General features: G+C 52.5%; 1 protein-coding gene and 1 long non-coding RNA gene across 2 annotated transcripts; one reads left to right on the top strand and one right to left on the bottom strand.

Annotated features, from left to right (window-relative positions):
* Nucleotides 1–464: 464 nt before the first annotated feature.
* TTC22 (tetratricopeptide repeat domain 22) lies at nt 465–24,156 on the bottom strand. Its single transcript, XM_002807006.6, has 7 exons — nt 23,457–24,156; nt 8,660–8,715; nt 8,330–8,445; nt 7,620–7,738; nt 6,654–6,815; nt 3,019–3,171; nt 465–2,504 (listed from the first exon to the last, which is right to left on the bottom strand). The coding sequence occupies exons 1-7, from the start codon at nt 24,021–24,023 to the stop codon at nt 1,968–1,970; spliced, it is 1,710 nt and encodes a 569-aa protein (XP_002807052.3). The 5' UTR covers nt 24,024–24,156; the 3' UTR covers nt 465–1,967.
* LOC103794446 (uncharacterized) lies at nt 13,428–18,196 on the top strand. The gene is made up of 3 exons (XR_621802.6): nt 13,428–13,615; nt 14,988–15,487; nt 15,987–18,196. It is a non-coding gene; the product is annotated as an uncharacterized LOC103794446 (long non-coding RNA).
* Nucleotides 24,157–24,886: the final 730 nt, after the last annotated feature.

Genomic DNA, 24,886 nt, shown 5'->3' on the forward strand with positions numbered 1-24,886 from the left:
GGAGGCAGAGGTTGCAGTGAGCTGAGATTGCACCATTGCATTCCAGCCTGGTTGACAGTGCAAGACTCCATCTCAAAAAAGAAAAGAAGGGAAAGGAAAGGAAAGGAAAAAATAAGTGGGTTCCCATCCTAGGGATGATCATGGGTCACAGTCTTGGGCAGAGGAGGAATGGGGGTGGGTGGGGTGGGAGTGAACAGGGCTGTGTGTAGCCTGCTATTGAGTCACCTTCTGGCCTCTGCTGTAGTGGCCGTGAGAGGAGAAGGAGGCGAGAAAGAATGTCACCATTGAAAATGGTGAACCATGGTGAGCCATGAGGTGGAATTCAGGATCCTTAGACGGGTCTCACTGCCAGATTTCACAGGTACCCGGAATGCCACCATTAGTGTTGAAGCATTGTCCCAGTGGATCTCAGAGTGACATGTAACAAGTGACATACAAGCCTTTAACTTATAAACACTGAATACTTTAGTGTTGATCAGTTTATTAGTATTTTTCCAAACCTGAAGAAGGGTGAAAGTAAGTTGGAGGTACAGTGTGGGGAAAACAGTAAGTGTGGCTTTGGACAAGCCACTTCCCTTCTACAGCTCTGTTTTCTCCTCTGCACAGTGACGGGGTTGGAGTGTTGATGTCTATGGCACTGAATTTCAGCCTGTTCTCCATCCGTCAGTGGATATGTGGGATGCAGTGCAGGGGTGCTGGCCTGTCCATGGTATGAGTGAGGGTATGAACAAAGCAGGGAGTACAGCCTGGAATCGCAGCTACTCGGGAGGCCGAGGTACAAGAATCGCTTGAACTTGGGAGGCTGACGTTTCAGTGAGCTGAGATCTGGCCACTGCTCTCCAGCCTGGGCAACAGAGTGAGGCTCTGCCTCAAAAAAAAAAAAAATTCTATATGACTATGATTCCAAAAGTGTAAAATTCCAAGAATTTCTTTAGAATTAGTAGAATGGTCAAGATTGGGGCAGGGCTGGGCGTGGTGGCTCACACCTGTAATTCCAGCACTTAGGGAGGCCGAGGGGGGTGGACCACTTGAGGTCAGGAGTTCGAGGCAGCCTGACAAACATGGTGAAACCCCATCTCTACTAAATATACAAAATTAGCCAGGTGTGGTGGTGCATGTCTGTAATCCCAGCTACTTGGGAGGCTGAGGCAGGAGAATCGCTTGAACCCAGGAGAGCTGAGATAATGCCACTGCACTCCAGCTTGGGCAACAAGAGCAAAACTCTGTTTCAAAAAAAAAAAAAAAAGATTGGGGGTAGGTGGCACCTCTTAATGGGTGGGTCCCCCAGGTTCCCCTAAGAACAGAGAAGTCAAGTGAAGATTCTGTTGATGGGCTGTGTTTCAAGCGTTTGGGAGGCCTTTCCGGCCAAACTGACCAAGGAGGAGGCCTGCTGGAAGAGTGGCAGAGAGGCAGGAATGAGCCCTGAGCACCAGGCTTAGGCTAGGGCCCTGTCCGCTAACTCACTAGCGGTGCAATCTCGCCCTCTGCTTTAGCCATAGCTTTTCTGGCCGCGGGAGCTGAGACGCCACTCCAGTCAACTAAAGTAAAGGGGCTTTCACATAAGGACAGAGTGTGGCCCACGGGAGTCCAAGGACAGGCGCTCAGACCTGAGGGACAGAGCGCCTGGACTAGAAAACGGCCAGTTACACTGAGGTAACTGTCTTGTGTTTCTCTCGAGGGCCTCACAACCCTGTTGTCTAGAAGATTCTGTCCCTCAATTGGCAGCTTCGCGGTGTTCTCTAACCTCTGCTCCCAGCCTCTTCTGCTCTGGCGAATCAGGCCTCCAGTCTGGGTGGTCATATTTCAAACCGCCCGGTGTGGCAACACCCCCATTCACAGTTCGACAGAGAATCGAACTGGCTCCTCTCCCCCGCCAGCGAAGGCAGGGGGGCCCTCCGGACCAGGCTGCATCAGCCTCGGGGGCCGCGGCGGGGTACCTGGGAGCCTCCGGCCTGGGCGCCCACGCCCTATATGGAGACCGCCCGGCGGTCCCGCGGCGCGCTGGCGCCCTCGCCCTCGCGCTCCATGGTCTCGAAGAGCAGCCGCACCAGCGCGGGCCGTCCCTGGGCCACCAGGGCCCGGGCCAGCCCCAGCACCTCGTCCGTATGCCCGCGCCACACGCGCTGCAGCTCCTGGCGCAAGCGCGCCGCGGGGTACTTGTCCTGGGCGCGGCGCAGCCAGGCGTCCACCTCGCGGCCCAGCTCGGCGTCGCTCAGCTGTGCCTGGCTCCACTGCGCCAGCAGCGCCTCCAGCAGGCAGCCGAAGCCCTCGGTGTGGCTGGAGCCCGCGTCGTCCAGCTCCACCGCGCGCTTGAAGCAGGCCGCCGCGTTGGCATCCTCGCCCTTGATGCGCAGGCACTTGCCCCGCAGCAGCTGCAGCTCCGGCAGAGTGGCGCCCAGCTCTGACTCGCCCGCCTTGGCCAGGAACACCAGCGCCTGGTTGAGCGCCGCCTCGTCCACCGCCAGCAGCTCCTGCACCGCGTCCACGCCCATGTAGTAGTAGACCTGGGGTGGGGGACAAGGTGTGAGCCCTTCACCTTAGGCGCGGTCCCCAGCTCATTCCCGCCCCACGCTTGCTTTAAAACAAATTGCACTCCTTCGTTCATTCCCACCCTCCCTCCATCGACAATGATGAATCACACGTTTTATTCCTGCGCCTCTAGAAAAGGGTACACTGATTCCAGTTGCAGCCCCTTCACACCTAGCCGTGTAACCTTGAGTGAGTCGGTCTCTGGATCTCGGCTTTCTTGTATCTAAAATTATGATATTGTCACTCGTTGGTGGTCATTCCCAGAATACAGATAGAGAATAGACATCATCTAGATAAAGAATAATGCCCACACTTCCTGAGTGCTTATGAAGAGCAAGGCCTTATTCAGTCCTCACCATGGCTGAAGGAGGTGGGTGCTGTTACGAGGGGTGCATCTTTTTCCTCTGTGTCCTTGGTGCCCAGGCCTAGCCTGGCAGGGAGTAAACAGATTCTTGCTCAGCCATTGGCTAAGCCAAGAGACTGCCTTACCTGGCCGATGTCCAGGTATGTCCTGAAGCCTGGGCACACCCTGACCACTTCCTCGAGGTCAGCTTTGGCACAGGCCAGGTGGTTCCTGTCAGGCATGCCCCCGAGACCCATCTTGGCCCGCTCCAGGTCGTGCAGGTATGTTCTGATGTGGATCTGCCAACAGAGAGCCAGTGTAGGAAGGATGATCCAGGCACGGGCCTCTGCCCTCCTCTCTGCTCTAAATGAACCCAGTCCGTTTTTCAACAGCAACCAGGGAGGTTCTGCGATGCAGTAGAAAGACCCTGAGGCCAGGACCCAGGAGTCCTAGGTCCTACTCTTGGACCAAGTTGGGCTAGCCACACCCCCTTTCTGGTCCTTAGTTTCCCTGTCTGTGCAATGAGTGGGTAGGACGAAGAAAGAGCCCCTCACTCATTCAACAGATATATATTGAGTGCCCACCATGTGCCAGTCCTATGCTGGGTACAGGAGGTACCGTGGTAACAAGATAGATAAGGTCCCTGCTCTGGTAGAACTTAACATTCTGGTAGGGGGCAGTCAGTAGTAAGCGGTGCCATTTCAAGTGGCAAGTGCTACGACAAAATAAGCAGGACAACAGGATAGAGGTGATTGGGGAGGGTTCTTTTAGGTAGGATGGCAGCACCTATTTTGTGAGTTTATGTCGACAAGCAGTTTGGGCAGAATGGCAGGCAGCCCCAACTGACAAGTGTCACAAGTGATTTCAGACCGTTGCTTTCCCGACTTCCTCCATTTTCCCCACACTTAGAGGATTTACAAAGTTTGGAGGTTTAGGAGGGGTGGGGTTGGGTGGGTAGGAGGAAGCAAGGGAAAGGGGTCATTGTTGTTGAAGGTATTAATGCTTTATAGTCATCAGAAGGGCTCTGGTTACAAGGCAGCATCATGGGGGCAGGAAGAGATGAATCTCTGGATTTGGGGTCAGTTGGACTAGGGTTTGAATTCCAGTCCTCCCTTTAACCCCTGGCTGTTGGTCATGTCATCTGGAGGGAGTTCCGCAACTTCTACGAATCTCATTTCTATAAGTGAAAAATTAGTACATGAATGTCTTCCTTGCGGAATTACCATGATGACTGAAGGAACATATTCTAGCCAGGACCTAGCATATGGTAGGTGCTCAGTTCATTCATTCCTTCAGCAAATGTTCACTAAGAGCCTTCTCTGTGCCAGACACTGTTGCAGGCACTGAGAATACAGTAGACAGCAAAACCACAAAAAATCCCTGGCCTCAAGAGGCTTCTGTGCTTTGCGGGAGAGAGACAATGAACATGATAAAGATGTGAATAGTGTGTCAGGGAATGATTAGTGCTAAGAAGAAAACCAAACCAGGAAAGGAGAACATAAAATGTTGACGGTGGCTAGGTGTGGTGGCTCACGCTTATAATCCCAACACTTTGGGAGGCTGAGGCTAGAGGACTGCTTGAGCCCAGAATTTGAGACCAGCCTGGATAACATAGAGAGAACCCTGTCTCTACAACAAATAATTTTTTAAAAATTACTGGGCAGGTATGGTGATACACCCCTGTGGTCCCAGTTACTTGGGAGGCTGAGATAGGAGGATCACTTGATCCCAGGAGTTCGAGGCTGCAGTGAGCCATGATCACGCCACTCCACTATAGCCTGGGTGACAGGGTGAGACCCTGTCTCTAAAAGAATTTTTAAAAGAAATAAATTAATAAATTAAATGTTGGCCAGGCTTTAACAAGACCAGAAGGAAGTGACGGAGGAAGCCAATCAGATATCTGGGAGAAGAGCATTCCAGGCAGAGGCCCAGGCCTGTAGGGTTGGAAGGCTGAGTGAGGCATGAGCAGAGGGAGGTACCGTAGAGAGGTCATGGGCCAGGGCCGTGCTTATGGGCCGCAGCGTGGACGGAAGTACTGAAGCTTTTACAAAGATAATGTGAGTTCCCTCCTCCTCACCATCTCTTTTCCACCATCCTGTGCTCCTCTGGTCATCTGAGTAGTATGTATGACCTTTGGAGCCACAGAGAGGCCAGGATCATATGACACCAGATAGTGATGGAGGGAGGAGGGTAAAGTTGGAGTTTCTGATAATTAAATGCAGTTGCTAGTGGAAGTTCACTGCCTCCCTTGTCCTCTGTGGCCTCATTTGCAGAATGGCACATGTCTGGCCTCTCTCACAGGATTCTTGTGAATATTAAATCAGACCATGAACATGAAAAGTGCTTGGTGAAATGCAGAGTTTTACAGAAATATTTTATTATTTACTATTATTGTTAGTATCATTAGTGTCTATAATAATGACCACATCAACAACAGTGAAGGAATTTCACTCCTGCCTTGTACCTGCTGGCAAAGTAATGAAGCCACTGAGACCAAGACTGGGATCAGATTTGCCACCAGGTCATGTGGAAGGTAGAAGAGAAGATGAGGGCATGGGGGGACTCTTCGGCTTGCAGCGAACTAACCTTGGAGATCTGAGTCTGCTTCCTCAAGCATATGGGCTCTGTGTGGGCTCTAGCAGGAAGGTCTGGGACTAGTATGGGAAGCTAGCGGGAGGCAACGCCCACCTAAGTGTGTAACTTGCAGAGCTAAATAACTATGTGGTGGGCGCATCAAGAGACACTGAGACAATTAAAAAATATACCTAATATTAGAATAGTTGCAGTCAGTCTCCTATGAGATCTTACTGTGTGCTTGATGCTGAGTTTTACATAATCTAAGTCTCTAAGAGATTAACAGCTCTACGAGATGTATTATCTTCTCCAGTCTACAGATAAAGAAACTGAGGCTCAGAATCTGGGCAAGAGTATTTTGCCAAAGGTCCCATAGCATGTGGTGTTGTGGGATGTGAATCAAGGCTGTCTGTGTTCAGAGCCAGAGCTCTGATCCACTGTATTAAACAATCTCTACTGCCTTTCAGAAAAGCACCTCCTATATCCAAGGCACTGTGCTTTAGATGCCACCTCACTGAGTCTGTTGACAACATTTTAAGGAAAGTGTTGTTATTGATATTTTACAGATTTGGGAGCTGAGGTTTGGAGGAGTAAGTGGCTTGCTGCAAGTTCCACAAGGCGGAGATTTCAACTCTGGTCAGTCTGATTCCACTTGTGCCAGTACAGAAGTCTGGTGGCTCACTGACCAGGCACTGTAGAAGGGATTCCTGCAGTGACTGGCGGCTCCTGCATTCTTTCACTCAAAAACCTTACAGGGCTGAGTGCAGTGGCTCACACCTAAAATCCCAGAATTTTGGGAGACCGAAGTGAGAGTACTGCTTGAGCCCAGGAGTTTGAGACCAGCCTGAGCAACATAGCGAGACCTCATCTCTACAAAACAAAATGAAAATTAGCCAGGTGTGGTGGTGTGCGCCTGTAGTCCCAGCTACTTGGGAGGCTGAGGTGGGAGGATTGCTTGCACTTAGGAGATCTAGGCTGCAGTGAACCATGATGGCACCACCATGCTCCAGCTGGGCAACAGAGCGAGGCCCTGTCTCAAAACAAACCAAAAACTTTATAGAACCCAACTATGTTTTCTAATGGCTCCTAAGCTCCCTTCCACCATGGGGACTCCCTGACCTTTGGGCCCTGGCAACAGGGTCTTGGCCTCTGGCCCTTGTTCTCTGATTCCCGATGGCAGGGTAGGGTTGGCTTCAGGTTGACCCACCTTGGCCCGTGTGCAGTACGCCTGCCAGTTGAGCTCTGGATCTCGTAGGGCATCCAGGGCCATGTTGCAGATTCCAATGGCCATATCCTGCTTTCCTAGGAAGTGGAAGATTTTGGCCAGGCGATTGAGGATGGGCGGTTGGTTCTTGGCAATCTCGATGGCCTAGGTGAGGCAGGAGTGAAAAAGCAAACCACTTGCCTGGCTGTCAGCCACAGCGGGCTAAATGGTGCTGAACCATAGGAACCCCATCTCTGGATACGGCCATATCACCATGGTGCCTTTCCCCATATCCACCTTATCCACCTGCCAGTAAATTGTCCTATCATGGAACCCAACATCTTGGGGCACAACCCATTGGCACTCAACTCCTCAGAGCCCGACCCATGACATCACCCGTCACATCCAGTAAAGCCTTCCAGACTCCAGTCAGACCCCTCCTTCCCAGTGTATGCTCCCCCGTCTTCCTGGGGCACATGAGAGGAAGCGCCAGAGGCATTCTCCATCCCCCATCCTTACAAAGTACAGGGTTTCTACCTAGGTGATAGCAGTTACCCCTACTATTGTCATTGACTGCTTCCCGTTGTAAGCAACTTGCCTTAGTGTCACACAGCCTATGGGGAGGGCTGGCAGGGAGACCCCAGCTAAACCCGTCTTTCTACTATGCCATTGGGGGTGGGGAGGTAGGGAACTCCTGGCAGAGGGAATACTGTGAATGAAGGTCTTGAGGGAAAAAGTCTAAGGGTCTATTTCAAGGCTGGAGAAATGGGGTGGGGCCAGATTGGATATGGGGAGGGTCTCTTTTGTATTGAATGAAGAGAGGATGGAGAGAAGTCTGGAGTAGGTGTACTTCCTGGGCAGGCCACAAGGTGGGGGATGATACCCAGAGAAGCCTGTGTTCTGGGCAGAGAGGCTAGGGCACCAGGGTCCATCTCAGTTTAGAGGGCAGGTGTGGCTAGGGGCACGTACCTTGCCGAAGCAGTCCAGAGGGTCGGTCCCCGAGTACCCACAGTCGTGGATGCCCATGGGGGTGGTGGAGAAGGTGTCCTTCCGCTCCAGCAGCATCCCGAGGTAGCACCAGGCCAGGGCTGGGGGTGAAGGGTGGGAGAGGGTCTCTAGGAGGCAGCAGGGTGGAGAGAGGGAAGGGGCCATCTCCATCCTAGGTGTCGCCCATGAAGACAAAGCAAGGGACAGTAGTGTGAGATCACTGAGGGCAAACCCGGGACAGAAAGAAGCAACGGTGGAGAGAAAGGGCATGTGAGGGGTGAGTGAACCTATTTTTAGCGCTTATTCTGTGTTCAGTGTGTCATTGGGGGGACCTCTTTTCAGGTACGTAGGTCTCTTCTGACTTCAGCTCTCACTGGCTCTGGTGGTTCTACTCCTGGCTGTGCAAAAACAAAAATGACTCCTCTCCAACAGAGGATTCAATCTCCTGACCATAAGTAGGTGGAAATGGGGTAAACTGCCGCTCACCCTCCAGGTCTCAAGCGGCAGAGGGGAAGCCTGCAGTCACAGTGACTTGTAGTTGGCATGTTCACTTGGGCAAGGCTCCTTGTGGTGCACAGATGAGTGTAGGTAACAGGGTGAGGGGGAAAGAAAAAGGAGCCAAGAGGGGGAGGTAGTGCCAGAGGTGGGTGGCGGGGGCAGAGGATGCTGTCCCGCCCTCCCCTGGGCCCTACCTCGGTGGTGGGGGTCCTCAGACTTGAGCACTTGCCGGAGCAGGGCCAGTGTGCGGTTAAAGGTGGGCAGCCTCTTCTGCTCCTCACTGCCCAGCTCCAGGAAGATGCCATCTAGCCTGTGGCCGAGAAGGAGATGTGGTTGGGTGGCACGCCCTGCCGGTTGTCCTGTGTACTGCCAGCTCTGCCCAGTCCCATGGCAGGTGGGGAGGCCTTGAGGATCCCTTTCCAGTAGGATGGGCCCAGCCACCTCTGCCCTTGCCCTGCTGGCTGTGTGCCAGGCCACACCTCTCCCTCCCCCATCCCGTACCCCCCGCCCCCCTCTTGCCTGACCTGATGTAGAGTGTTGCCATGGTGAAATACCAGCCCCTTTTCTCCTCCATCGGGATCTAGGGAAGCAGAGAACAGCCCTCACTGCCATTACTGAGGTACTCTGGCCATGGTCCTTAAACCCCCCCTCTCCCTGAACTCCAAGAGGCAGCAAGCACAGTGGGAAAGGCTTTGACCTTAAACACCCTTGATTACAGTCCTGGCTCTGACGTGACTGGCTGGGTGGCCTTGGGCAAGTCACTTCACTCCTCTGACTACAGAGGCTTTGTGAAAGCCCCCAGTGAGATGGTCATCCTAGAGCAGGTATGGTGAGCATTTTCTCCCCACCTTCCACAGGCCCCCCAATGCCAGGGCGCACAGCTGACTGCCCACCCTGTCTGCATGCCCACCTGCCTCCCCCTTTGGTGCCATCCCTGCAGCCTTCACTTCCTGAGAAAGCCCCTTTGGGCATGTTAAGTGAGCCCAGCTCAGCTGAAGCCCAACCCCCCCCGAACTGTTTTGCCATTATTATTCCTGCCAACCTTGCTGTGTGACTTGGGCACCAGATAAAATATTTATGCTGTTATTTATGGGAGTAGCTGCTCCAGCTTCGGGAAGGAATTTTAATGAAAACCAATAAAACCCCCAGTGCATATCAGCAGCTCTCCTTCAGGCTCCAGCCCCTCCCTCCACATTCATCTCCTGTCCCCGACTGGAGGCTTCACTCCACTCGATAACCCCCGCCCCCCCACCCCCCGTGGCCTCCTCAGCTGTGGGGGAGGGGGACCCATCATCTCTCTACCCCATCCTCAGCAGCTGGGGTGAATGCATTTGTGAGCACCTACGGCATAAGGCTCTGTGTGGGGTGCTCTGGGAATGTGGTACTGAATGGGACCTGCACTCTGACCCAAACACGCTCAAACCTGGCTGGGGAAGCAGACTCAGGCTTAAGTAACGGGACACGACTGAGTGCCTGCGTGTGCCGGGATCCTGACCCCCATCCTCTCCATCTCACAACAAACCTATCAGGCAGTGGTCACCTGCCTGATAGAGGAACATATTTTATAGAGGAACATATTGAAGCTCAGAAACATAAAGTGACTTGCCTGAGGTCACACAGCTTTTGAGGGCCAGAGCTGGGATTCAGTCCCATCTGTCAGCCTCCAAAGCCCATGCTTCTTCCCCACAGTGGGTTGCCAGTAGCTGTGGTAGGAAGCCAGGTCTGATCGAGGCCGTGTGAATGGTACAGAGGAAGTACTGGGCATGGGCAGGCTACTCCCAGCCAGGGAATGGGGGATTACGGAGGGTCTTGAGTCACATTGGCACTACAGAGGGTGGGCTCCAGATGTAGGGCTCCGGGAACAGAGGCCTGGAGATGTGGGGGATGGGCAGCTGATGGGTATGCAGCACAGTGTGTGTCTGAATGGGGAGCTGGGGGGAGCCAACGCTGGCAGGTTAGGCTGTGGCTGCTCTGAGGATACCCTTGATGAATGTTGAGGGAGGAAGGGTGGGAGGGAGGGGTCCTTGTGAGTCAGATCCCACCAACTGGTGTGACCACCCATCAAGACAGGGTCTGGAACCCAGGTCCCAGTCAGACCACCCAGAGGGGGCCCCACTAATTGCATTTCTCAGTCAGTAATCCCTGAGTATCTTCTCTGTGTGGCTCTTGGCTGGGCAATAAGGACAGGCGAGGAAAGGCAGGTCCCACCTTTAGGGCTCTGGGTCCTGCAGGAAGGCCAGCCCCAAACACACAATTAGAGTAGAAGGAACACTAGGAACACTGGGACTATGTGAGTCGGAGGAGGTATCCTATACAATCCAGGAGTATCCCCAAGGCTTTCTAGAGGAGGAGGTACTAAGGCAGGGTCCTCAAGGACAAGTAGGAATCACCCAGGTGGATACAGTGAGAAGAGGCACTCTAGGAGGATGGGACATCAAGTGCAAAAGCTCAGAGATGAGTGAGCAATGCATGCTGGGGTCTGCATGCAGCCCTAGGGCTGGAACCCTGGTGGTAAGGGGTGGAGGGAGGAGCCAGCAAGGGCATACCAGGAGGGGCCCCTGAGGGCCAGGGTCAGGACTTACAGCTCATCTGCAGGGTAGTGGGTAGAAGGAGACAGAGCTAGGGGGTTGGGTACAGTGGCTCATGCCTGAAACCCCAGCACTTTGGCAAGCTGAGGCAGGAGGATCTCTGGAGCCCAGCAGCAGTTCAAGGCCAGCCTATGCAACACAGCAGTCCTGTCTCCTCAAAAATCAAAATTAAAATAGCCAGGCATGGTGGTACACATCTATAGTCACAGCTATTCTAAAGCCTGAGATGGGAGGATGGCTTGAGCCCAGGAGTCTGAGGCTGCAGTGAGCTATGATAGTACCACTGTTCTCCAGCCTGGGCAACAAAGTGAGATGCTGTCTCTTTAAAAAAAAAAAAAAAAAAAAAAAAGAGGCTAGAGTTCAGAAATAACAAGATCTGACTGATGTGTGTTTTGACATTTATATCACCTTGAAAGGTAATCCTGTTTCTTAGGTGGGAATATGTATATTGGGACATTAGCTGAGGAATAGGACTGTCTGGAGGGATGAGAGGATTGCCTCAAGGCTTAAAGTGCATCCCTGAGAAGTGGGGAGCATTTCCCACAGCAAAAGACGGGGATAGGGCTTTGGATACCCTTATCTGCTTTACTTACACTGGACCTAGGAAGGAAGAAGGAGACTGGGATTTAGGGAGCACCTAGTGTGGGCCAAGCTGGCAAAAGCCTGACCACGTGAAGGGTTAAGAGTACATGGTTCTCGGCTTCCTGGCTGCTGCTGCTTTTTTTGTTGTTGTTGGATGTTGTTGTTGAGATGGAGTCTTGCTCTGTCGCCCAAGCTGGAGTGCAATGGCATGATCTCAGCTCACTGCTACCTCCACCTCCTGAGTTCAAGTGATTCTCCTGCCTCGGCCTCCTGAGAAGCTGGGATTACAGGTACAGGCCATGACACCTGACTAGTTTTTGTATTTCTAGTAGAGATGGGGTTTCACCATGTTGACCGGGCTGGTCTCAAACTCCTGACCTCAAGTGATTTGCCCGCCTCAGCCTCCCATGCTGGGATTACAGGCATGAGTCACCGTGCCCGGCCCCCCGATTGCTTCTATGTGAACAATCCCATGACCTCTGGTCCCGCTCCTGCTTTGTGGTTGGCTCAACTGAGTCATGGTGGGGAGAAAGAGAACCCACTCTCCCTGCCTTGCTCCTGGCAAGGGAGCCTAGCGTCCAGTGAGAACAGGTGTAGTAGACTTGTCGGGTGGGAATGTGAAGAGCTGAGGCTTGTGTGCCTGGCAGGTCTGGCTGTATGAGATGGGTTACCTTGGGGGTTGAGTTAACCCTGGCAGGCTGTGTCCTTGTCTGAAAAGGAGAATAATCATATGAGCCTCTCAGGAGTTGTGAGGGCAGTGCCTGGCCCAAAATAGATGTCTGTTCCCTTCCTCTTGGTCTAGGTAGAGCTGAGTGGGGTTAGAGTTCTCTAGGAGGCTGCTTTGCCCACTGTGTCATGTTTCAGTGCCCAATGGGGCAATGTGGCCTTTGGCCCTGGAGTCTGAAGCTATCCCGTGGTACCCTGCTGTCGTCTCCCCACGATGCTCCCAAGACCTCAGGACCTCCGGTCCCCAGGCACCTTTCTTGCCTCCACAAGTCCCCAGTGTTGCAGACTAATATGTTGTCCTCAGGGCTCTCTCAGCCATTCTCTTGTTTGGTATTTAAGTGGCAAGAAATCAAATTATATGTCCAAACCACACAGTTAGTACATGATAGAGCTGGGACTTGAACTCATACCTCTATGATCCTATTCTCAAGCCTTGTCCACAACACTCAGTCATCCTGATCAATCTCCTTGCTAGATATCTGAGGACACCGAGACCAGAGAGGCCAAGTGGCTTACCTAGGGTTCCACACTAGTTAGCATCAGAGCTTACCGCCCAGTGGTTTCACTACCACTCTGTGTATTGTTGAATATTACTGGTTATGGTTTTCACTAAGCAAGCAATACCACCACCTGGTGGCAGTATGCCTGAATTACAGGGGCAACTCCTGAGGGTCAACTCTCTCCTCCCTTTCAACCTGATGACTAAAATTGATTTTCGAAAAAGTACCTAGCTGGGTGACATCTGTGTGACAAATTCCTAAAGTTGTCCTTCATCAGATCCCGCTTGAGAGCAGCATTTGTAGGAGGGCTTGTGGGGTTGCAGATGGGGTCAGTGGATACGGAACAGAGTTAATGGGATGCACAGATCTAGTCAAAAGCCTCATTGTGCCTGGACCTTACCCCTCTATCCCTGTGGCGAAACCCGTTTTGGCTGTTCACTCTGCGGTGCAATGCTGGCTCTAAAATGGACTGTCTCTCCTTTTTTAAAATTTTTCTTGAGACCAAGTTTTGTTCTTGTTGCCCAGGCTGGAGTGCAATAGCGTGATCTCGGCTTGCTACAACCTCCGCCTCTCTGGTTCAAGCTATTCTCCTGCCTCAGACTTCTGAGTAGCTGGGATTACAGGCATGTGCCACCATGCCCAACTAATTTTGTATTAGTAGAGATGGGGTTCCTCCATGTTGGCCAGGCTGGTCTCAAGGTTCCAACCTCAGGTGATCTGCCCACCTCAACCTCCCAAAGTTGGGATTACAGGCACGAGCCATCGTACCTGGCCCTGGACTGTCTCTTTAAAAATCTTTCTGGTTGTAACTGAAGCGGTAACCGAAGCAACCGCTGAGGCTGTTACCAAGGGCAACCTGGCAAGCCAGAGTGCGTTAAATTAAATTAAACAGGCTTGTGAGTGCCCCTCCCCTCCTGGAGAAGGGAGGGGTGTTCCACCTCTCTCCCGGAGAATAAAGTTGCTGTGAAACCTCTTATGGCTGCAAGGAATTCAGTTACAGAGTTTACGACTCCCAGAGGCAAGATGTTTGGAGGCAGCCTGGGAGGAGGCTCACAGGACTTCTGCCAGAAGAGGAGTATTTACAGTGAGCCTGCCTGGGGTGGGGGGCTCCGGTGAGGACACCCCCTCTTTCTCTCCTTATCACAATCCCATGGGCTGGAGATTCCATGGTCTGTGAGAGAGGCTGGCCAGTGAGTCCAGGCTTTATGCCGGAGGAACTTACATCAGGCTGCTGTTCTGTGGCAGGTTCATGGGAGGAAACTAGGCAAGGCCCATGCTGTCAATAAATGAAGTTCCTAGACCCTGGTATGGGCTGAAGGTGAGAGTGAGAGACAGACCTCAGGTGAGGTGTTCTCAGCACACTTCCCAGCTCTTCTGAGGCCCTGGCTATTACTTTCCTCACTATATTAGGGATGGGGAAACCGAGGCTGACAGAAGCAGAGACTTGCCTACTTAACCTGGTCCTTCAGGCCTGGTCTCTCTGACTTCAGTGCTCTTCCCACAAGATCTAGTTGCAAGGAGCTAGTGTTTGTACAGTGTTTACCATTTACAAAGGGCTTTCACACAGATTCCATGTGATCCTAGAGCAGTCTCATGGAATGTATCATTATCCTCTTCACACAGATGGGAAGACTGAGGCAAGATGCTATTTTCAGAGTCACACATCCAGTGTGAAAGCCTCAACTGAAGCCTGGAGGCGATGCTCTTTTGCTATACTAATAACAGCAATTTTTATTGAACACCTACTATGCACGGGCACTTGGTTTGCATGTGTTACCCCATTACACTTTATCAAGGGTTACCTATGGGGTAGTGATTGTTATTCTCCCAAGTTTACAGATGAGGCAACTGTGGCACAGAGTGGTTAGGGGCATGTGCCCAGAATGACACAGGTTGCAGGGCTGAGAACTCTGCGACAGCTCCAGAGTCTTTGCCTCCAACTACCCTAGATAGTCGTTCTCAAAGTGTGGCCCCGGGGCCAGCAACCTCAGCAGCATCGCCTGGGAATTTAATAGAAATGCAAATTCTTGACCCACTGGATCTAACACTCTGGGAGTGGGAGCCCAGCAACCTGTGTTTTAACAGACCCTCTCCTGCATGCTGAAGTTTCAGAACCGTTATGCGAGGCTCTCGCTGTACTGCCCTAAGGTGGAGCAAAAATGGGCTAGCAGTTTTCTCTCTTTTTTTAGTGAGTAAAAGGATGAGAAATTGTGATCCTCAGCTGGGTGCGGTGGCTCACGCCTATAATCCCAGCACTTTGGGAGGCCAAGGTGGGCAGATCATGAGGTCGAGAAATCGAGACCAGCCTGGCCAACATGGTGAAACCCTGTCTCTACTAAATATACAAAAATTAGCTGGGCGTGGTGATGTCCTTTTCTGCCTCAGCCCGCCTGCACCCAGGTGAATAAACAGCCATGTTTCTCATGCAAAGTCTGTTTGCTGGTCTCTTCATTCAGAGCGCACATTTCAGCACTTGGGAGGCCGAGGCAGGAGAATCTCTTGAACCTAGGAGGTGAAGGTTGCAGTGAGCGGAGATCGTGCTACTGCACTCCAGCCTGGTGACAGAACAAGACTCCGTCACTAAAAAAAACGAAGAAGGGCTGGGCACGGTGGCTCATGCCTGTAATCCCAGCACTTTGGGAGGCCGAGGTGGGTGGATCACGAGGTCAAGAGATCGAGATCATCCTGGTCAACATGTGAAACCCCGTCTCTACTAAAAATACAAAAAATTAGCTGGGCATGGTGGCGCGTGCCTGTAATCCCAGCTACTCAGGAGGCTGAGGCAGGAGAATTGCTTGAACCCAGGAGGCAGAGGTTGCATTGAGCCGAGATCGCGCCATTGCACTCCAGCCTGGGTAACAAAAACGAAACTCCGTCTCAAAAAAAAAAGAAGAAGAAGAAGAAAAGAAATTGTGATCCTCAGGGAAGCATGAAGATCGAAGCTCCTGTGGGCTGGGTGAGTAAGCAACAAAGGTTAGCGAGCTGGCAGAAACTGTAGGAAATGGTAGGATTAGGATAAGCCATTACCGGAGTAGGTATGTCTTAACTCGGTTGCGGTACAAGGTTGGATCTCAGCATCCCATTTATTTCAAAAGATGGCCCCAAAAGAAGGAAATGTTGGGGTGCTCGGCTATTTTAAGTGATTCCAGTAGAAGATCTTTTACTACACCAATGACTTTCAAATTTGTACGCATTTGAATAGGTCATGCAGAGCTCTTGCTGGTTCTTAAAGAAAATATTTGCTTTGCGGTTTGCACTTTGCTCCTGATGAAGGGCTGTCCTCTAGATTCAGAGTCAGTTCCTGAAAGCTGACAAATTTTCTTTCTGGGGAGGAGGAATGACAAGCAGGAAAGAGAATGAACATTTCTGCAGTGTCATTGGGATCCTCAGTGCATTGTGGCACTGGGTTCTCACAGCAGCGTTGGAAAGTATAATGCATCTTCCTCCTTTTGCAGACCAGGAAACAGAGACTACAGAAAAAGCCACCGGCCCGGCCACATAGCTCAGGGCAGAAGCGCCAGGATTCCAGTTCACATCTGCCTCCCTCCAGTGCCCCTGCTGTTTCCACCTCATCGTGCTGACTCTGTGAAGGCTGACACTGCAGGAATAAAAGTCACAAGGTGGCAGGCCTGTGGACGTGTCCTTCCTGCACAACTGGAATGTCCTCTGTGATGACACGGAACAGCCTTTCTGCTCCTGCAAACCCAGCCCCACCCCATCTGGCCCCAGCCTACTGCCTGTGGGGCATGCACAACACAGGCAGGGAAGGGGGTGTCTCTTCCCCACACCCAGCTGCCAGTGGCGATGCGTCGTGCTCCTGCCTTGTCAGCTGTGGGGAGGAAACACAGGATGGGATTGGAGTCCCACCCCTGCCTCTCACTCCTCCAGGGGTCCTGGAGAGCCCACTGGCTTGGCTCAACTTCTACATCTGCAAACAGGGGTGACCCCACGTGCTCTGCCGGTGCCACAGGCATGTTGGTGGGGTGGTGTGCGCACAGGCGGGGAGAATTTGGGGGTTGGGTGTTATGCCATGGAAGCAAATATTCAGCCCTGTCTTGGACTCTCTGGGCAGTTCCCTGTGGATTTGAAGCTTTGAGCAGCTCCCTGTTGCCACCTCCCTTCTGGTCCTAGGCCTGTCATGCAAACACTGGCCCTGTGAATCAACTTTGCTATGTGCGGGGACCCATACTTGCTGGACTGTGTTGAGCCACTTCTCAGTTTCATTGTCCCTAGTGAGAGGGCCATCCCTTCCTGGTCCAGAGTCCAAATCCAACTCTAGCACTGATAGTAGCTGAGTGGCTCTGCAGAGCTCTTTCCCTCCGTGTAACAACAGTGATGCCTGAATTTGCTCAGCTTCTCCCGTGGGTCTGTGCCGTGCTGCACTCTAATACACATCATCTTTCTCCTGTAGAAGAGGTGGTTGGGCTGGATGATGCTAAAAGCAGCTTTGGCTCTGGGCTTCTGGGAACCCAGTTCTCAAACTTCCCAGCTAAGTGGGGAGAGAAGCCAGTAACAAGCCTAGAAGACACTGATAGGCAAAGGTGAGTGCCCCAAGGCCACGGAAGTCTGGAGCCAGACCCTGAGGAAAGCTGTCCTTCCGCCTGGGCTTTGATATCCCGCAGACCTGAGTTCAGTTCCTGCCAGCCACATGCGCCCTTGGGCAAGTCACAGCACCTCTCCAGCCTTAGTTTGCCATCTATAGAATGGGGTTAATAACAATGTGGATTTGGCAGCATTTCTGTGAAGATCAAATGAGATCATTGATGAAAAGCACTGTGTGCACAGTGCCTGAGATCTCATCCAGCTTCATCTACCTCCTCTTGTAGCTAACCAAGTCAAACCATTCAGAATTGTGGACTCGTGTGTGTGTGTGTCTGTGTGTGCGTGCACACTCATGCATGCATGCATGCATACCAGGGATCCTGGGGTTGCTTACCTATGGCACTTTCTTGGCCCTTCCTGCCAGGTCCCCACCCCGCTGGGAGGAGTGATAGACTGGAATGCCCACACCTTTGTTCGTGAGACTAGCCACCTCCCTCCCCAGCTGCCTCAGCTGGCTGGTGAAGTGTGGACAGCCCTGGGTGCACTGGGACAACCTGGACAAACTTCCCCTCCCTGAGCCTGTTATGCCCAGGGTATGAGGAGGAACCACAATACCTGGCAGTGTGTCTGTGAGGTTTGAATAAACATAAAATGGGCCGGGTGCAGTGGCTCACACCTGTAATCCTAGCACTTTGGGAGGCTGAGGCAGGTGGATCACAAGGTCAGGAGTTCAAGACTAGCCTGGCCAAGATGGTGAAACCCTGTCTCTAAAAATTAAAAAAAAATTAGCCAGGAGTGGTGGCAGGTGGCTATAATCCCAGCTACTTGGGAGACTGAGCTGAGATAGCAGCACTGCATTCCAGCCTGGGTGACAGGGCGAGACTCCACCTCAAAATAATAATAATAATAATAAATAAAATGCACGAAGGCAGGTGAGAGCCTGAGCTCAATGCACAATGCACAGACACCATTGCAGGTGTGGCTTCTGTCATCACTCAGGGCCTGCCCTGGTGTGTGTGAGTGACTGCATGTGTGTGTTAAGGCACCAGTGTTTTGGGAAAATGGGAAGAAAATAACATAACTGAGTTGGCTTGGGACAGGTATATTATTTTTTTTTTTGTTTTAGACAAATACAAACTTAAGTTACCCGATTTTTAAAAAATAGGGATTTTAAAGACAAAATCTAGTTATTCGACTAAATTAAATTTCACGATGGTTGCAAACTCCTCCTGGGTGTTCAGCTGTATGTCAGACATTGAGGAAGGTGGATGGGGAAGAGAGAGAAAAGCCCAAGACAGAGTGCTCACACTCCAGGGGCAAGAAAGAAACCATGTGGTGGTAAGCCAGAGGCTGGGAAGGCTCTGCTGAAGAGCAGCGGCAAAGCGCTGTGGGCCAGGCAGGGAGAAGCCCGGGCGGAACCTCATGTGCCCCTGCCTGGAGCTTTTTCATGTTCTCTCAATCCTCACAGCCACCATGTGAAGTTCATGTTAGAATCCCATTTTACAGAGGAGGAAACTGAGGCTCAGAGGAATAAAGACTTGCCTATAGCCAGCTAGTGATGAGGCAGAATTCTAACCAGGTCTAACTCCAAAGCTTATACTCTTAATAGCTATTCAGTCTAGAGATTTGCCACCGAGAGTCCATCTGTGAGTGTATATATGTGTGGGAGATGGCGTGTGTATACACGTGTGTGTATATTTAGAGGGGTGGTGGGAGGAGGCGGGGGAGTGATCAAAGCAATCTGCCTCCTCATATTTTTTGTAATTTAGGAAAGAGAAACGTGGCTGGGTGTGGTGGCTCACACCTGTAATCCCAACACTTTGGGAGGCCGAGGCAGGTGGATCACCTGAGGTCAGGAGTTCAAGACCGACCTGGCCAACATGGTGAAAACCACTCTCTACAAAAATACAAAAATTAGCCAGGCATGATGGCGGGTTCTATAATCCCAGCTACTCAGGAGGCTGAGGCAGGAGAATTGCTTGAACCTGGGAGGCAGAGGTTGCAGTGAGCTGAGATCACACCATTGCACTCCAGACTGTCTCAGAAACAAAGAAGAAGAAGAAGAAAGAAAAATGGTAGGGAATGAAGAGTAAAGAGAGGAAGTCACAGAGACACACCCCTCCATACAGACACTGATTATTTTTGGATTACAGGCTGAATGATTAACTTTTATAATTTATCTTTTTTTTGTAGTTTAGGTTAGCAGATGAGCAGCTCTTCACGGTTCTTCAGCAGCTCTTTGTCCTTCGAGATTCAGAGGTTCTTCCCCACCTGGGAGAGTCCCAGCCCCACGAGGATGGAAAATCTCTCAATGCAGCGCAGGCTGGCCCAGATCACTGGCTGCCCACCCCTGCTGTGTGCCTGCGGGTGGCTACTCTCTCAGTTGGGGACCCTCCTCCTCCGCCTTCCCTGGCCTGACTCTGACTTCACCTTCTGCCTCATCCTCATGTCCTGCCGGACACATGGCAACCTACCTACCTCCTCTCTCTCCATACTCCTCTGCCTTAGATTTCCAGGAGGACGCCTGCGAGGGGTCTCCCCTCACCATCCTGCTAGCCATCAGCATTATACCCCACTTCTCTGAACTCTCCAGAAAAAGCAAAGGCTTTGCAGTCAACCAGAATAGCATGAATTTAACTGCCATTTACTCGCTCTGTGACCATGGGCAAGTCTCATTCCTTGCCCCAGTTCAGCCGGCGCTCAAGCTCCCGTGCTCTGCAGGTTCCACCATGGGACCTTCGCATGCACTATGCCCCTTCGAGGTGTGTTCCCCTCATTCCTGCCTGGGAACTCCTTCTGAAGGGGCATGTTTCCTCCCTGACTCAGTCACTCCCACTGAATCCACAGGGCCCGGACTTCCCGGGTCACTGTTGATGCCAATCTTTCTTCCCCACATCCCGAGCGTGTACTTTCATTATCAGCCCTTGGGGCCCTGTTTTAGGTTCAGAAAGTGTGACCTCTGGGTGTACAGTACTTAGAGATGACTGTCAATGACAGGCCTGTGATGAATGCCTGTGTCCTCAGCCAGTTGTAGACAGGACCCTGATTTGTCCCTTTGCCCCCCCGCCCCCAGAAGAGGGGCTCAGGTAAGCACAGTTAATGTGCAAATTAACTGTAATGTGCAAATTAAAAGTAATGAAGGAGCAAATGTTTGCTTCTCCTTTTGTTCAAGAGTTTCTTTAAGAAAACAGAGCCTGGCACATAGTAGGTATTCAGTTAATGTGAAGATGCTCAGTAAACGCCTCTCAGACATGCCCAGACTTTTCCAGTTTGTGGGCATTTTACTCCTATCATTTGCTGCATCATCCCAATGCACCTGGAGCTGATCAATATTTATGAAGCAGATACTCAGGCAAGTGACAAGATATAACACGGGACTTGTCCACAGCCATACAGCACAAAATAATAACAGAGTTAGGTGTTCAGAACCGAACCTCTGGACTATGAAAATGATGCAACCACCGTTATTATCATCCTGCCTTCAACTCTTTCTTGAGCTCCTACTCTGTGCCAACTACTTTATAAGCATAATGTCACCTAATCCTCAGATGATAAATGGGGTCTCCAAATCCCCACTTCTCTCTGGAGGTTTGTGTAGGGGGCTGACTACAGCTGCTCTGTGCAGAACTATGGAGCAGCTGCTGGGCCAGGCCCCGGGACACAGCACAGGACTGGCAGCCACACTCCCATGAAGCAATCAGCTCCCTCCCTGGAGTGCTGGCCACATTGCTTAACACTCTGTCATCTGGATGTTCACTCACTGAGAAGTCCCTACTGTAGCCATGTTCCCAGAGAAGGAAGAGCCAGCCTCTGTTTGATAGCTATTCCTGAATCTCTGCCTCCCTGATCATCTCCTCCAGGAAGCCTTCCCCTAGTGAATGGCCTCCTAAGAGCAAGAAAGTGTCTCAGAGACCATATAGTTCCCACTTCCTGCACCCATTTCACAGATGAAGAAACCACAGCCCGGGGAGAAGAAGGCGCCACTGTAGGGACTGTTGCAGCTGAGACAAGAACCTAAGCTTCTAGCCCAGGGCTCTTCAGGCCCCTCTCTGCTGCCATGACCACACTCAACACATCAGTGTTGGCTGTGCCTTCCACTGAGGGCAGCTGCCATTCAGGACTACAGGCTCGGGATTGAAACAAGAGACCTGGGTCCTTGTTGACCTCATCAACATGGCCCTTGTTGGCCATCAATGGTCACGTCCGCACCCAGCTTAGGAGCAGAGGAAGCATTCCCAGCAGGGAGAGGGAGGGGTCATCTGTGACCCTACTCATCCCTGTGCAAGCTCTTTCTAGGTGCTTTACAAATAGTAACGCTTAATTATGACATCAGCCAAATGAGGGATATCCCCATATTACAGATGAGGAAGCCTATGACATGTGTAACATTATTATCTCCATTTGACAGGGACAGAAAAGGAGCTCGGTGGTGCTAAGCACTGATTTGAAGTGAGTGAGCATCGGGGAGCTGGAATTTGGACTCAGACCATCTGACTCAGAGTCAACTGTCTTAACCTCTATCCTGCAGGCTGGCCTTCAGTCAGGCCCATGCCCTCCAACCTGTGCTCTCTGAGGTCTTGACTCTCACATCTTCTCTTACAGAAGCCATGAGCATTTGTGGAAAAGGCACTGAGGGGAGTGTGCGGAGCCTTTGTGAAGGGTGCTGTGCTACCCATGTGTGAAGGCTTGTTATTTACATATCACAAATCTGAAACATTATAAGACATCATTGTCGTCAACTTAACCCTGTCTGTGCTGTGCCTTCATAGATCACCTCCAAACCGTGGTTTCCTCTTCTGTAAAAGAGAATAATGCTCTCCCACATCATTTGTCTGTCATCCAGTGCCTAGTGTGGCAGGCTGCCTCTGAGAGAGCCCCAGTGATCCCCACTCTTAGGTATTCATGTCCTTGTGTAATCCTCCCCTTTTGAGTGTGGGATGAACCTCTGACTTGCTGCTAATGAGCAGAAAATGGCAAAAGTGATGAAATGTCCATGAGGCAAGAAAAAGAGGGAAGCTATTGGCAGGAGCCAGTGAGGAACTGAATCCTGCCACCAGCAGGTGAGTGAGCCTGGAAGCAGATCCTCCAGTCAGGCAAGCCTTCAGATGAGACCACCATCCAGAGGCACTGAGTGAAGCCATGCCTGGATTCCTGACTCACAAAAACTGGGCCATAATATATACTTATTATTTTAAGCTGCTACATTTTGGGGGTATTTGTTATGCAGCAGTAGATAATATACCTAGTATTTGGCTATTGAGTGCTAGGCCCTCTGCTGCACATAGATCCATTCATTTATTAGATACATTTATTGGGTGCCACTGTGTGCCAGGTGCTGTGCCAGTGTGTATTGGGTTTACAGTGGTAAACCAGACAGACATTGTCTCCACTCTCAGAGACCTCATGGTTGAACTGGAGACTTGGAAATGGACAGTGTGAGCAGTGCTATGGGAGCCCAGAGGAGGCACCTGACCCAGCCTGGGGAGTTAGTGGAGGCTTCCTAGAGCAGGGGATATCTGGGACCAACCTGAGACTGAAGAGAACCTTCCAGGCAAAGGTGGAGCCAAAGGGCACCCCGGGAAGGGGCCAAGAAAGGGACAAGGTGAGCTGTAAGGAGACCTGGCCCATGGATGAACAAGGGGAGGTAGAGTGTGACAAAAACCTAGCGTGGAAGGGGGAATGTGGCAGAGGAAGGACAGAGAGGTAGATCATGGAGTTTGTCAGATGCCCACCAAAGAGCCTAGGGCGTATCTGCCAGGCAGCGGGGACATGGCTAGCAAGATGGAGCACCACCACATTGGCAGCAGACAGGAAGATGAGGCAGAAGGGTCAAGCTGGAGGGCAGGACCCCAAGGGTGGGTGACAGCAGCTGCACTGGTGCAGGCAGGAAGGTATGGAGGCTGGGCTGGCAGAGGAAGACTGGAGAAGTGTGGAGAGACCAGAGATAAGAGGAGGTTGAGGGGACGAGATTTGGGGACTGAATAGGTGGGGATGGAGGTGGGAGGGGAGAGAAGAGGTGGGAATGCTACCCACGTTTCTGGCAGGATGCCCGATTGTCCCTTTTACTTAGGTGGGTGTGCACAGGCGCAGGAACAGGCACTTGCTGGGTGGAGCAAGATAAAAAGGATGAATCGTCCAGGTTGGACTTGGACGTGTGCTGTTTCCAAAAGAGAGGCTTGGGCTGGCAGTCCCTCTAGGAAGTGGTTCCACTCCCTAGACCAGGAGACAGCTACAGGCCTAGCCTGGGGCGGGCGGAGATGCACATTGGTAAAGTATTCGGAACCTGGCTGAAAGACCAGGGTTGAGGGAGAATCAAGGGTACCGGCCCATCTCTGCAGACAGAAGGGAGCATGATCACAGTAGGGAGACAGGAGTCTACCAACCTGCTGCCCGTAGCCCAGCGCCTTGTCGTAGAGTGCGATGCCCGCCGCCAGTCCTCTCGCGCGCTCCTCTGGGCTGACGCAGCCCACGTCGAAACCGTGAGCGTAGCCCTGCTCTGCCAGGCAGCGAGCGGCGCGGAGCTGGGGGTCCCCGGCGGCCTCGGGCTCCCCAGCCAGGCCCATGAGGCCCGCCAGCCGCGCAGCGCACGCCTCCTCCTCTTCCTCCTGGCCCAGCCGCCCGTACACGTGTGCCAGATTGGCCCAGGCATTGAGGTTGCCCGGGTGCTCGTGGGCCACCTCGAGGAAGCGCTCGCGGGCCTCGTCCAGCTCCTCCAGGTAGAAGGCGAAAGCGCCCAGGAGGTGATGCACTGCGGGGCGCTGCGGGGCGGCCGCCAGCTCGAGCTCCTGCCGCAGACCCTCCCGCTGCAGCTTCAGGTCCCGGGCGCGCTGCGGGGTCGGCGAGCGTGGCTCGAAGTTCAACTGCATCTCCAGGTGAAAGTGGCCCGGGAGGTAGTCCAGGTCGTCGATGAGGGCGTCTAGGTCGTCGGCCGCGGCCTCCGGCTCCGCCATGGCGGCTCCCTCTGCTCCCTTGGCCTCGCCCTGATCCCTGAGGCTGCGGAGAGCAGTGGATGGCGCCCTCCGAGCGAGCTCCGTGCGGGAGGCCAGGGGCAGCGCGCAGAGGCCCCGGGCGCGGCCGCCTCTTGGTCTCGGGGCGCCTCCCGCAGGTGGGTGGGCCCGAAGAGCGCCCTGTGGGTGTTTCCGCTTTCGCTGCTCAGCGGCTTCTAGACGCTGACATTGCACAACCAGGTGTGCCAGAAAAACAGGCGCATTGTCAAATACGGGGCGCACAAACCTTGGTGCAAGGCAAAAGGCGTGTTTTTAACTCTGCTAAGCAGAGGAGGAAACCGAGGCTCGGAGGAGAAAACTGAGGCTCAGAGGAGGAAGAGAACTTGCCCAGGTCACAGAACCGAGGCGTACCCAAATAGGTAGGGCCGGGACCCCAGTTTGCTGAAGGCCGGGCCCTGCCTCCAGGGACGCTGCTCCGCCGTGTCTGCTTGAGCTGAGTCAGGACTGGCTGTTCCAGCTGCGGCAGCCACCCTCACTCCTGCCGGTGTCCCATCTTCTCCGCAGGTCCTCAGTGCCCTTCCTCTTAATGGAGCCTGCCACTTCCCTCCTCTCTTCCTTCGGCCATTACTTAGGCTTCCTACCTGGGATTTCTCTGAGCCCTCTCTGCTCAGCAGTGAGCTCCTGTGCAAAGACCATGGGCTGCATGTGCTGGTTCTAATCCCGCTTCTCCACCCCTAATAAAGTATGACCCGCCTTTCATCAGCTGTGACATGAGGATGACAGCCCTTCCTCATTTATCAGGTAAGCCTGAAAAATTGCCACTCTGGATAAATGTCAACTGCCACTCCTCCAGCTTGGATCCCATC

Source organism: Callithrix jacchus, chromosome 7 (genome assembly GCF_049354715.1).
Source record: "Callithrix jacchus isolate 240 chromosome 7, calJac240_pri, whole genome shotgun sequence".
In the NCBI taxonomy this organism is placed as follows: Eukaryota; Metazoa; Chordata; class Mammalia; order Primates; family Cebidae; genus Callithrix; species Callithrix jacchus.

What these genes read in the sequence shown, in the direction of transcription:
- TTC22 (XM_002807006.6), bottom strand. Translation starts at nt 24,023, where the DNA reads ATGGCGGAGCCGGAGGCCGCGGCCGACGACCTAGACGCCCTCATCGAC. An exon ending in ATGGCAACACTCTACATCAG is followed by an intron (nt 8,446 to 8,659) that starts GTCAGGCAAGAG and finishes TCTCGGCCACAG; the next exon opens with GCTAGATGGCATCTTCCTGG. An exon ending in CGTACTGCACACGGGCCAAG is followed by an intron (nt 3,172 to 6,653) that starts GTGGGTCAACCT and finishes CTCTGTTGGCAG; the next exon opens with ATCCACATCAGAACATACCT.